Source organism: Lethenteron reissneri, chromosome 30 (genome assembly GCF_015708825.2).
Source record: "Lethenteron reissneri isolate LAM-NWPU_2019-01 chromosome 30, ASM1570882v1, whole genome shotgun sequence".
Taxonomy (NCBI): domain Eukaryota; kingdom Metazoa; phylum Chordata; class Hyperoartia; order Petromyzontiformes; family Petromyzontidae; genus Lethenteron; species Lethenteron reissneri.
In genome coordinates, this window is record NC_083808.1 from 9372048 (window position 1) to 9385815 (window position 13768).

General features: G+C 49.2%; 1 protein-coding gene across 2 annotated transcripts in view; it reads right to left on the minus strand.

Moving 5' to 3' along the window:
• Nucleotides 1–179: 179 nt before the first annotated feature.
• LOC133349510 (protein DENND6B-like) overlaps nt 180–13768 on the minus strand; it is a 44664-nt gene continuing 31075 nt past the window's right edge. For both annotated transcript variants that reach the window (XM_061563034.1, XM_061563033.1), the window contains exons 16-20: nt 11552–11605; nt 8150–8259; nt 7225–7327; nt 5661–5735; nt 180–4120 (exon numbers count right to left, since the gene is read on the minus strand). In XM_061563034.1, coding sequence (XP_061419018.1) covers nt 3998–4120; nt 5661–5735; nt 7225–7327; nt 8150–8259; nt 11552–11605 — 465 coding nt within the window. In that variant the 3' untranslated portion in view covers nt 180–3997. The remainder of the gene's footprint in view (nt 4121–5660; nt 5736–7224; nt 7328–8149; nt 8260–11551; nt 11606–13768) is intronic.

Sequence of the window (13768 nt, forward strand, 5' to 3'; positions counted from 1 at the left end):
TTGTCGTGCCCATTTAATGTGGCGCTGCACTCTGATGTTGTAGGAGAAAACATTTATTAAAACGTCTATTTAATTAAGTAGAACGTGTTGTCTATTTTTATTTAAAGTTGCGAATTTTGATGTGACGTCACATTTCTCACCCCCCCCCTCGTCACACATCGTCACAAATGTCTGACCACCCCCCCAGGTGCGTGACGTCATTTATGGACGGCCCCTTATCTGCTCTGCTGTCCGCAGTGCTCCTAGGTTCTTGTTGATTTGCATCATAGGCATTCGGGCCCATGCTCGGCAAGTACGATTTGACAAAACTGACAAAAGGCAAACACCCACTTGCTGTACTGTCTCCAAAGTACATCTCTGCTTTGCCGGATGGTGCCTCGACAATGTGATTGTTCCGCCTTTACACAATCCACTAACCCCATCTCGAAGTCACGTGATTACAGGTATGTGTCGTATGTGTCGGCACGCCTGGCATCTTGGTACTCGACACGTACTCTATTAGTTTGAATAAAGAGGCAATAGAGTGTATTAAGTGCAAGTTATATGTTAGGCTGGTGACCTGTGCAGTTTTCTTAAAATAAAACCGTCATGCAAACGCCTAACTCAGGGCTTCCCAAACTCCAGTCTCAGTGACCTCAATCAGCTATGTCTTTACATGCGTGCCAATATTTACGGTCAACTTTTCACGAAAAATAGTGAATATCTCAATCAGTGCGTTTTTATGACGCTTAAACATCTCCGTATCTCAAGTTGCCTTAGATCGGCTCTCATGTCAGCTATTCGAAGGGGAACCCCCAGTAGCAGCTGTCCCTATGTGGTACAAGGTGGCTTTGAAAAGGTACCTAATGCCAACCTGCAGGCCAACGATTCAGCACTGGGCTTGTAAGTGTGAATCAGTCTGCCAGTAGGGGTCGATGATTGCTATGTGTAACCCCAATTGAGTAATTCACGTGTACTTTTTCAAAACTTGACAAACATGGACCCTGACATGGACCGTGGCTCTAACGTCCACTGTGAAGCGGACGGCACACATGTTCTATGTACGTACGCTGAACTTCTTTCGCACCGTACATAGCCAGCCGTGTTAACCGGAGGTGTGGCTTATTGTTAATACACCCGCAGTATTAACCAGGGTGGCCCGGCCGTGGTTAATTGTTGCAAGACCTCTGCAGAAGCTCTGCAACAAGCGGCGGTCTCGCCACCGCTGGCCCGCATCACCAACCACGCATTGCCTGCACGGGATTGCTGCAGATGGAAACCCGGAGTTTGGGTGAACCAGGCTCGCATGAGGCGCCTGACTAGACAGTGCTTCTGCCCCGCTTCGACAACTGCGCACAGGCCGTCGTGCTCTCGCTGTGGAGACTGCGAGGATACTCGTCCACGCGCTTCATGATCAGCCGCGTGCAGAGCCGGCCCTAGACCTTTGGGGACCCTAAGCAAAATTTGGTTGGAGGCCCCTTTGACCGTTTTAAGTAAGGCCTAAAGAAAAGCAATGACTACCTTATAACTATACTGTGCATATTATATCTACTATGTTTATTTTTTATTTTTTAGTCTATTAAATTATGTTTAAATTTTTCACCCACTAGCTAGCAGTGACTCTAGGGGGCCCTCTGCTGGCCACGGGGCCCTTTGCAATTGCAAGGGTCGCCTGGTGGCTTGGCCGGCTCTGGCCGCGTGGACTACTGCAACAGCGTCTTCGGCTGTGCCAGCTCTGTTCGCCTGCGCCCACTCCAGTCGGTGTGAGATGCTGCAGATCGTCTGATAGGAACCAGGATCGCGTATAAATGACGCCTACTCATCTTCAAGGGTCTCCATCAATCCGCTCCGTCCTATCTCGCCGATCGGTGGGTATCAGCTTCAACAGACCCAAATCGACTCCGACTACGATCCGCGGCTATCGATCACCATCAGTGGGCAACACGAGCAGCTGATCGCAACTCCTGGCGGCACACAGTCCACCAGGCCACCTGCTTCTTCGAAGATACCCGCAGGGCCCGTATGGAGGACAAAAGGAGAAGGAGGAAGAACCGTGATCCCTCGGCACCCATCCCAGATCAGACCTATACTTGCAGCCGTTGTGGCAGGACCTGCTTGTCCCGCATAGGCCTCGTCAGCCACCAGCGTGCCTGCTGCAGAAGACGTGGATGTCCTTCCTAGATCTTCGTCCGCGAAGCCAAGCCATGACGATCCGCGGCTCGCGGTGACCTGCCGCTGTAGCCGCCGCGTGTGAACCTCGCGCGTGACCGCGGCCAGCGCAGCTTCGGGGTCTCCGGCGCAACGAGCTGGAACACGCTGCCTCGCTCATGTTCGGGATCCATCCTTGAGTCTCAGATAGTTCCGCAGCAGACTTAAAACGATCTTGTTGTTGTTGTTTCAGAGAGCCGACTTGGACGTGTGACCAATGCACATTCGTGGTGGACTGGACTGTGCAGTATCAAATGTTCTTACTTCCTATCGGTTTCACTAAAACATTAATGATAACCGGTGGTTATTGTGAAAGTAGCAGTGCATCAATTAACCTTAACAGATATACACAAAACATTTAAATGAATTGTTTAAAACAGTCACTGTCCCCCTGTAAACGAGCACGGTGCAGTCCTCATCTATCCAGCTTTTAGCCGCTGAAGTTAATTCCACATTCATATGGCGGGAGGCCAGTGTCTCTATAAGACAACCAACTGTCGGCATCCCACAAACTGGTACACGATTTATCGACCCCCCCGGGGATTGTGAACTCAACCTTCTGACTGCGAGCCACGTGCTCCCCCCCCCCCCCCACAGCGCCACCCAGCGGTATCATCTTAAAGTGGCCCCCCTTCGAAAATAAACGAAACACTAAAAAATATTTTTTAATTAAACTAAAAATAAACTTTATTTTATTTTAGCAGGTAAGGCCCACTGGGTTATATAGCTCTTTTTCAGAAGCAACCTGGCCACAAATGATAGTTCAACGAAGTGGCTTATCATCATGAAGAAATGTATAGCAACCAAATACTCTAAACGGGTGACGTTGATTCCAAATGTGGAGGGAAAAACCGGATGGGCCGGAGAAAAATCCACGCGACCACGGGAAGAAAAAGACTCGCAAATTCCAAATAGACCGGCATCAGGGTCAGTATCGAACCCACGACCTCCTGTATACCAGGCGAGGGAGTTAACATCTCGGCATCGCAGCGCCCTTAATAAACTCACTGCATGGACAGTTCATGAAATCCGCACCGCTATCCCTCACCGGTGAGCATGTGCATCACCCGCTCGGTGATTTGCCTAATTATTTTTATTGTGTCTTTTTTTTCTGCTGCTACTACATTAGTAAGAGTACATAATGTGCGTGTGATTTGCATATAAATCAAAAGTGATCGATTCTCTCACATGCACGGTTTGAATCTATGTTTCGTGACCATAAGGACCGATTTAAATCGATTCATCGACGTACCGTTCCACGCCTACGATTTAGTAACGGGTACAATGCCGAACCTGTGCTATACAAATCGAGCTTGGCAACAGTGCGCACATTTAAAATAAAGAATGCACAAACAGTCTTGCAGCTACTTGGTACGGGGCTAGGAGTCGCCGACCAGAATAAAAAGAGACTTTTTTTGCGAATTTGGTAACAAAAAAATAACAACGTTTAAATATCTGCAATGCGGCTCCAGATCCGCAGGTTGTCGACCCCTGGTTTTGGGGCAAATTGATTCCCCAGTGTGGTCAACTACATAATTGTGATCCTTTAGCGTTACCACCTGACCTGGCTTTCCCACGATCGCCCTCTTGGTGAGGTCGCTGCCCTGGCAAATCTGTAAATCGTCCCGGGGACATGAGAAGCAAGCCCTGATTTTTTGTCAGTGGGGTAATAACGCAGTGCTCAAGCCCCTCCGTGGAGATGCGCTTCTCCCTTCTTCCTGTCCTGCGGGATATTCTCCTTCCCGTGACACGCGTTCCAGAATTTGTCTCGCATTTTTTTTTATCTCAAAGGTGGCAAATCCCTGTGGAGTTACATACGGCTCAGAACCGCTTGCAGGTCCTTGGGCAAGGCCCCCAAGGCTGTGTGCATGCACGCTTGCAGCTTGGCCTCAGTGTCTTCAGGCAGCGACAGCCCCGCACGCTCCGCCAGCAGCTGGCAGGGAGACAGGAGACAGCACGGAATATGTTCGCACTGCCGGGGCCGCTTGAACCGCGACGGCGTAAACAGGAAGCGCACGAGGGTTCTGCCCAGCGATTAGGGCATTCGTAATTGTGATCTCGTGTGATGCGGCGATATTAAAATATTTACAAATGTACGGTCGGTAGCATATGGCAACGCACGTCGCTCGAGGGACGCTGCCCCGCGGTGTGATGGTTCGCACACCGCACTTGCAATGCAGTGGTCACAGAGTCGAAGTAGATGATTTGTTTGTGCCATCCATTACCATCATCTCGTTGTATTGTTTTCCCTTGTTCCGTCTCGGTTGTCCCGTCTAAAACGTTGCATTTTATCACGTCATTTTCACGCATCGTACGTTGTCGTACGAACGATCGAGGTTGCCGCATGAGCGTTAGAACCGACAAAAAGGAATTGATTTGAATCCCCTCTCCTGGCCTACTCTGCGGGTATCGACTCAACGCTCCCCGAGTCACAAACCCACCCCGCCCATACGCACACTGTCGTGGTCTCGAGGAAGCCCCAGGCATGCCTGAGGCTCAGGGAGCCAAACTAAGACTTCTTCATCCGGGCGGTGGTGTCTATGCACGTGGCCTCTAATCCGGCACTGTGGAGGCAGCGAGGGTCGGTGGATCACCGCACAAATTTCGTCACGTGGGCGTCGAGGTCGCCATCTCCTTTCCTGGCTTGACAGGGTATGGTGGCAGTCAAGCAAGTGGATTAATTCCCATCTGTATTCCATCTGTGCGGGGTTTGAGTGTTACCCCCCCCCCTCCCACCTACCCTCACATGCATGGATTTTTTTATGGGTACTCTGGTTTCCTCCCACATGGTTTAAACGCTCATGGATTGAGTTGGACAAACTTCCCAGTGTAGGACCATAGAACTCGGGCATTTGTTGGCGCCGGTTCTAGCCGCTCGGTCGCTTGTCTGTGGTTTCCCGTGCCCCTGAATCGTCGTCCCTCTCTCTCTCTGAGAATGAACACAACCTGTGTGCCTTAAAAATCTTCACCAGGAAACCTGTGAAGGAAACTTGCGAAAGCTGTGAAGTTTTTTTTCTGGCGAGGATTTGTAACTGCGAAAGTGTTCCTGGCATGGTTGGTAAGTTGTGATTGTGGTCTGGGATGTGAGGTCGAATCGACTCAGTTCTTTGTTTTGAACACTTTTTTGTTTTCATTTATTTTCATTTTCTTTTTTTTGTTGTTTGTGCTTTTTTTGTTTTGGTGCAATTTCTTAATTTGTTTATAAATGTTTTATTTTGCTTGGTTGGAGGGCTTTCATTTGCTCGGTATGTGTGTGTGTGTTGGGCTTCTTTCGCAACGTGCATAGCCAACCGCGTATATAAGATTTGGTCCTTATATATGATTCATGTACAGGACAGGTTGTGGGATGCTGTTTGCATAAATGACGTGATATGAAACGAAAGTATTATTATTTACGCAAACAGCAGGCTCTGTCCAGTAGCAGCAGCAGCAGCATCTGTAACAGTGCTGGTGCCGGTGTGTGCACAACTCACAAGTTTGTCTTGCAGCTGCAAGACCAGATCCACGGCCTCCACTTCACTGCGCCCCGACACCCAGCCTCCCACGTCCTGCAGCAACAACAGAGACGCACTGTGACCGCGTCTCTACAGGTGCGCATGTGAACGTGAGTGCGCATGTGAACGTGAGTGTGCATGTGAACGTGAGTGCGCATGTGAACGTGAGTGCGCATGTGAACGTGAGTCTGCATGTGAACGTGAGTGTGCACATGTCCTACGGCTACAGGTTTTCATTTTTTTACGTAGATGCATTTGGGGCCGTCCATAAATGACGTCACGCGATTTTGGACGATTTTTGACCCCCCCTCCCCCTTCGTCACACGACGTCGCAAAAAGTCAGACCCCCCCCCTTAAATATGACGTCACAAACCTCTGCCCCCCCCCCCAAAATAAAACATGCTTCAAATCGCTTTAAACTATTGTCGTTGTAGTGCGTATTTAATGTGGCGCTGCACTCTGATGTTGTAGGAGAAAACATGTATTAAAAAGTATATTTAATTAAGTAGAACGTGTTGTCTATATTGATTTAAAGTTGCGCATTTTGATGTGACGTCACATTTCTCAAACCCCCCCCCCCGTCACACATCGTCACAAATGTCTGACCACCCCCCCCCCCCCCAGGTGCGTGACGTCATTTATTGACGGTCCCTTACTTCGAGTTTCCCATTTCAAACGTCGGTGACCCAGGGTACGTGTGCGTGTGCATGTGTGCGTGTCCATGCGTGTACGTGAGTGCGTGTGTGGTAAAGTTGTAGGGAGCGGTAGTGTGGCGGTTAGAGCGCTGTGCTTCGAACCCGGCCATCCAAGTTCGATACCCGCTCACGGCCAACACCAGTAGCTTATTATCTGAACCAGTTCTGTGTCTCCCCCAGGTCGACTCAGCCTCAAATGAGAACCTGGTGTGGTGTATAAACATGTGCTACTTGGGAAACAAAGGCAACTGGGCGTGGTGCTGGCCACCCACCACCTCGTGTGCTGTACCGGCCTTCATAGGTGCTCACTAACTGCACTTGCCCCAACAATCTGTTAAGGCTATACGGTGGATCTGTAGCTTTGTATTTGTGTGTAACAGTGAGGAGGCCAGGTGGTGCATGCACCAGTCATTTCAATCAATCAACCCATGACACCTGGGTCTATCTTACGACTTCCTGCCAGCGAGCTTGCCACACTTCACATCGTACAAACATTGAGGTGATATCACTGTCACTTAGTGGCGAATGCCCACCGTTGTCGTCGTGTGTGTACGGGGTGTGTAAGACCCCTGTTCTTACGGCCCGGCTCAGACTTGACTCTGGCACAAGCGAGCCGTCGCAAAAGCCACGCTTAGCTTGAGCCGGCTCTGTGCACGATCCCAGCTGCGCTCAGGTTTTTCCATGAGCCTGAGCCTGAGCCCAAGCTATGGCTGAGCTGCTCATGCATCTTTGAAAGCAGCTGAGCGGTTCAAGCCTGAGCCGAGCTGCGACTAAGAACAGGGCCCTCGGTGTGTGCGTGTGTGCACACGTGTGCGCGTGTGTGTGCGCGTGTGCTTGCGTGTCTCAACTGCGTTGAGGAGGGCTTCCATGTGCAGGAGCTCAAGCTTGTGGTTCATGTCGCGTCGTCGAGCCGACAGCCAGCCCTCGAAGTTTTGAGACCGGAGGAAGCGACTGCATGTCAGCGCACAAAGCACGCGCGTACACAGGGTGCTTCAAAAAAATGTTAACACTTACATGGGACTATCGTTTTTAATTGAAAAAGAACGGATAATACACTGTAACATGATAAAAAAAATTGTATTATGTTAATAGATTTAAAAAGTCAGAGTCCCCATCATTGTCAACACATGTACGGAATCTTCTCCAGGTGGTGTCCAGAGCCCGGAGGCACATTTCTTGTGGTACTGTTGCAAATTCTCAGAAGTGTTAAAAACATTTTAAGCACCCTATACTATGTACATAAACAATTCTGGAGTGCGTACTAACACAAACACCCCCCGTATAGCCTTAACTGACTGTTTTGGGGCAAGTGCTGTTCCTGAGCACCTGTGAAGGCCGGCACAGCACATGTAGTAGGTGACCGACATTATGCCCAGCCTCCAGTGTCTTCCTCGTGGCAATGTTTACACATCGCACCAGATACTCATATTAGGCTCAGTTGACCTAGGGGAGGCCCAGATAATTGTCACTGGTGTTGGTGGCCGTGAACGGGAATCGAACTCTGGCCACCGTGTTCGTAGCACGGCGTGCTAACCGCTGCACTACCGCTCTTACACTGAGCACGCTCGCACGGACAACACACACACACACGCTCGCACGGACACCACACGCACGCACGCACACACACACGCTCGCACGGACACCACACACACACACGCTCGCACGGACACCACACACACACACGCTCGCACGGACACCACACACGCACACGCTCGCACGGACACCACACACAAACACGCACGCACACACACACACGCACACACACACACGCACCGGTACAGGCCCTGCCAGTCTCCACGGAGAGGCGACGTGAGCTGCGGGCCGGCGTGCTGCAGCGTCGCCACGAACTCGTCCACCACGAAGGGACGGACCTGCGGGGGGCTCTGAACGTGCGCGGAGAGAACACGGCGCCCCCCGCCACCGTTTAGCCCCGCAGACTCGAGCGATGGTCGGCGAGCGCCTATTAAGGCCGGCACGGCGCACGAATGGGTGGTGTTGGAATACGCGCGCACGCAAGCGCGTGCATACGTGAGACAATCGGAGTCACTTGTTGGTGCAGGTAATCCTCGCCGAGTCACAAGGGAACTGGGTTTTGATGTCTGTGGGCATGTTTGGTTTCGGTAAAGAAGCGACGATCCACAGAAGAGCCCTCCCACACACACATACATTTGAGAAAGCACTCAATATACGCACACATCTTGACTTAAACATGCTAATTTCTCACATTAACATCACTAGCCCAAATTTTGATTTAAAGCTTTCGTGACTGCAGGGAGTCATCTTCTTGGTTCTTTCGGTAAAGTCATGTAGAAAGGAAATAATAAAATAATATAAATATATTTTTTATATAATAAGAAAAATATTTTTTTATATTTATATTATTTTATTATTTCCCTTCTACGTGACTTTACCGAAAGAACCAAGAATATGAATCACTAACCCAGCCCACTTCGTTTATGACCCTTGAGCTACACCCATTTTAAACCTTTAAACACAGTCTGCCTCAGCAGCTTTCCCCTCGGGTTTCTTCCTGATGACGATCGCTTGTGTTGTGATCGAAACGTCGTAATTTTTTGTTCTTTTTTAACCTATCTACGTGACTTTACCGAAAGACCCAAATAATACGCGTACAATTGGGTCACAAACCCTACCCGCTGTACTGCCTCTTATAGCCACACACATTGCGAGAATATCTTTGAGCTGGCAGGAGTTGGTCCATTGAACTGCGTATTGATCAGTCCGGAACGTGAATATAAAATCGGTGCACCAAATCATCCAGTCGTGTGCCGCAGTCATCACTGCACAACCATTGCCACGATCCCTGATGCTGCAATGAGGCTGTACAATAACCACGGAGCAGATTTAGATCCGCTGGTTCGTCGCCGATTAATATTTCACTTTTCCCCGTGTGACGTTAGCGTGCTCGCGCGATGGCGATAATAGATTGGCTTTGCTATTTAACCGCTCTGCACAGCAGGGAGCGCCTAGCGGTGGCAGCGCGCACTCGCCGCTTGTGGCAAGGGTTCACGGTTTGAATCCAGCGGCCGCCCTGGTTATTACTGCGGGTTTGTTTTAACGATGGTGGTGGTGATGCTGCGCGCGGTCTGCTTCGCAGTGGATGTTCAAGATCCCGCGAAGTGACGTAATTTACAAGGGTAGGTCATTGTGTGCCATATTCGATGAACCACTGATTATTAAATTGGGATTATATATATATAGCAATCATCGCCCCTCCCCACCCCAACTGGTATAATATTGTCCCAGGTCATGCTAACAAATGGGACTTTCCTAGTCCCTTGAGTTGACAACTGGTTAAACAAAATAAACTTAGCTCACAACCTGCACCACACAGACACACAGACACACATGCAGTGTTTGGACTACGGAGACAACAGGACAGTAACGACGCAGAATTTTCGGCCACGGCAAAAATCCCAAATGATCGGTTTGAATATCACGTCCTACGAGTTCATCATCATCACCATCAGCAAAATTTTTCATTTATTTATTTTTTACCTACGTGACTTTACCGAAAAAACCACAGAGTATGAATCCTTGCAGTCACGAAAACTTCAAATCTAGAATCACCATCAGCGTCAGCCATGATCTATCCACGAACGAGAAAGCTTTGATCGAATTTAATCGGATCACTCTACACTACCTGGGACGTGCCTAGCTGTTGAGCAATTACCGGATGATGCGTGGCGTGTAACGATTTAACTTTATTTTTTAAAGGAGCGATATTGGTCAACTTGGCGAAACCTGTGGTGTGGGTCTTGAGAAAAGGAGTTTGGGAAATCCTTCTCTAGAGGGGGTGCACCGGACCTCGCCTCCCAAGTGCTGCATTACAGACACTGATGGTACCACGCCCAGCTCACGTGAGCACAAATGAGGCTAATTTCCAGAAAAAAAACCTCCGGGCTCTGGACACCACCTGGAGAAGATTCCATGCATATGTTGACAACGGTGGGGAATCTTTGACTTTTTTATTTATCAACATAAATAGTTTATTTTTATCATGTTATAGTTCTTTTTCCATTAAAAACGATAGACCCATATAAGTGTTTGGAGAGAAAGAAAAAAAAAGGTCTATAACATAACAGGACGTTACACCCGCACAGAGATCACGAGGAAGACTGATAAATCCAAGGAACGAGTGTCGTGGCTCATGAGCCAGAATGTGTTAATTCTAGATTTGAAGCTTTCGTGACTGCAAGGATTCATATTCTTAGGTTTTTTCGGTAAAGTCACGTAGGTAAAACATTAAAATTAATAAAAGTAAAATAAAATGTGAATCGCAACGAGGCTGGCGGGAGACAGCGGGATTTGGGGGGGCGCGTGGAAGGTCAATACCGCACACCGCCAAAAAGGGTGAGCACTCTGGGGTGACTTTTTCTGCACCATACGTCGCCAACCGTGCCCATCGGAGGCGCGTAACAAATGCAAAGCTGTCAAACCCACACGGGTCACCCCGTATTGTTGAACAGGGCAATTGAGTTTTCAGGTCCATACGGCGTACAGACGTTTCAGTCGGGGCAACAAAAAAAATGTCTATTTGTGTTGTGTTTCTCCCTTGTGATGGGGACTTTGTCGGATGAACGTTGAGATTGATAAGGGGCACGGGATGAGCAGTAATGTCTGAATTGGTCTGTAATAGGGTAGGCACTGATAACAGGTATGCAAGTAAGACGCTCGACTGCGTGAGTAAATGCCCTGCCGCGCTTCGCTGGATGTTAGCTTCTTTTTAAATCCTTTATATCAAGTTCACTTGCTTGCTTGCTTGCGCGCTTACGACCGTGCAAATATTTCGGTCGTTTTTTAACCCACTTCCCGTGATCCAATCGAGCTGACATTTTTCACACAGACTCGTTGTGCGTGACAATTTATTTTCCTGAAAATTTTTGTTCCAAAATTTTCCACTTTTTAGGAATTTTTTTTTCATATTTAATTTAAATACCAATGTGATAAAAATGAAACTCTTACTCAAGAAAAACAGAAAGGAAAAATAAAATAAAACCGATGCCACGCATATAAAGGATTTATAGTGAAAAACTTTGTTTTTACGGGTTAATTTTTTTACCTCTTCAAAGAGAGCTCACAAGAATTACGCAATCCCCCCCAAGAAATCACGCGTGAATCGGCGCGTGAATGCGGAGCGGGGAGCTGAGGGTTCACCTTGAAGGGCGCGACGCTCTTCTGCAAGGGCATGAGGCTGGCCACGTAGCGCTCCTGATAACATAAAAATAAAGAATAGAGTTTACCCTCTCCGGCAATAATACAGGAGGTGATAATTGGTTTTTTACCCTTCTATCTGGCAACAAAACTGACACCTTTTTTTACAAGGAGTCATGTTTGCATAGACCACAATACCTGCAGTCATAATGGAAACAAAAAACATAACTCTCATAATGTGCACTGTCCTTGAAGTTGATTGGTCCACACCCGAGACAGCTTTCTTTAGAGCCTAGTCTCACATGGGTTGAACCAGATGACGCCAAAAGGCGCACAACTCAAAGACAATGAACCATCAGAGTATGAGAGCTCGGGGTAAACATTTACACCATTGGAACCTCATTTGCCAGTAAAAAATGGTGTCAGTTTTGTTGCCAGATAGAAGGGTAAAAAAACTATTATCATAATTTTTTACTGGCAAATGAGGTTCCAATGGAATACAGGAGGTGTTAACATGATCACACACCAAATGGACACCCATTATCGCAAGGCATCAAGTGTGCACTCGCCACACATCATGCTTGTGGTAAAACATGCAAACAAAACATGCTTGGTAATGTATGCAATGTCCTTGAAACTAATTGGCCTACAGCAGAGACAGCCTCCTTCACGGTCTCGTCTCACAACCAGTGTTATGCCAGAGACCATGAAAATGCGAACAGCACACAGGCAATGCCAATACCCAAACATTACTAGCTCAGTTTGAGCAGTTATATCTAAGTAACCGTTTTTGATGAAAAAAATGATGAAAAAATAATAGGCTTTACTCTCTTCGACAATAATACCGGAGGCGTTAAGACGTTCAAAAACCAAATAGAGACCTATTACAAGGCATCACGTCTGCATGAACCACGCAGTGTGCTTGTGGTAAAACATTTTCCTGCGACGGCAACACGTAGGGAGGGGAGATAGGCAGATGTCAAGGTTCGTGGCGGGAGAGGGGCACTTGAGCGGATTTCGCGAACGAGAGCCAGAGCCCAGTAAAGGTGGAACGTCGGGCCAAAGTTGGGCCAGCGGTTTCCACCGCATGCCAACGTTGTCCCAACGTTGTCCCAACGTTGTCCCAACGTTGGCATGTTAACCTGGAGGAACGTTAAGAGCAACCGTCGTCACATCATCATCATCACCGGCCATAATGTATTCACTCAGTGGATGGAGGGTTACCCAAAACCATCGCTATCTCTCGCGGTGATTTCAAGGATGCACATCTCCACTTCTCTGTGCCCTTTTCAGATGTTTGCTCAATTCTCTTTCGCCAGAGTCCACGTTCTTTGAGACGCATCTCCAAGCCGCCAAGCTGTATTCTTGAGGCGCGTTGGCAGAGCCGCATCATCGTGAGCCACAACCGCGGGACCCGATCAGCTGACACCTCCGTGGAATACGTGCACAATCGGGGCATGACTGCAGCTTACTAAATCACGTCATTTGCGTCTAGGAAAGCTTCGCTGAGCTGGCAAGGCACTTTCTCGGGAAGGACCCGCTGCATTGGGACGTTTAGCCAATTGCAATTTGTCGAACGTTTATTTAATTCATTTAATTGTGAGCTAAAATCCAATCTACCCAGGAGGAAAGCCGCACACCAGTGGGGATAACCGCTCAAAAGGTTGCGCACACGTGGATTCACGAAACCCACTTGCTCCACCGCCATTCCATCGACTGTTGTGTACCGCGGGCAACAGATGTGGGATCAGCTGTTCGTGTGGCACCACCACCACCCACCACCACCACCACCCACCACCACAACCACCCACTACCACCACCACCACCACCCACCACCACCCACCACCCACCAACACCCACCACCCACCACCACCCACCACCACCACCACCACCACCCACCACCACCACCCACCACCACCACCCACCACCACCACCACCCACCACCACCACCACCCAGCACCACCACGACCACCCACCACCACCACCACCCACCACCCACCACCACCACCACCCACCACCACCACCCACCACCACCACCACCCATCAGCACCACCACCCACCACCACCACCCACCACCACCACCACCCACCACCACCACCACCCACCACCACCACCACCACCCATCAGCACCACCCACCACCACCATCACCACCACCCACCACCACCACCCAGCACCACCACCCACCATCACCACCACCCACCACCACCACCCACCACCAC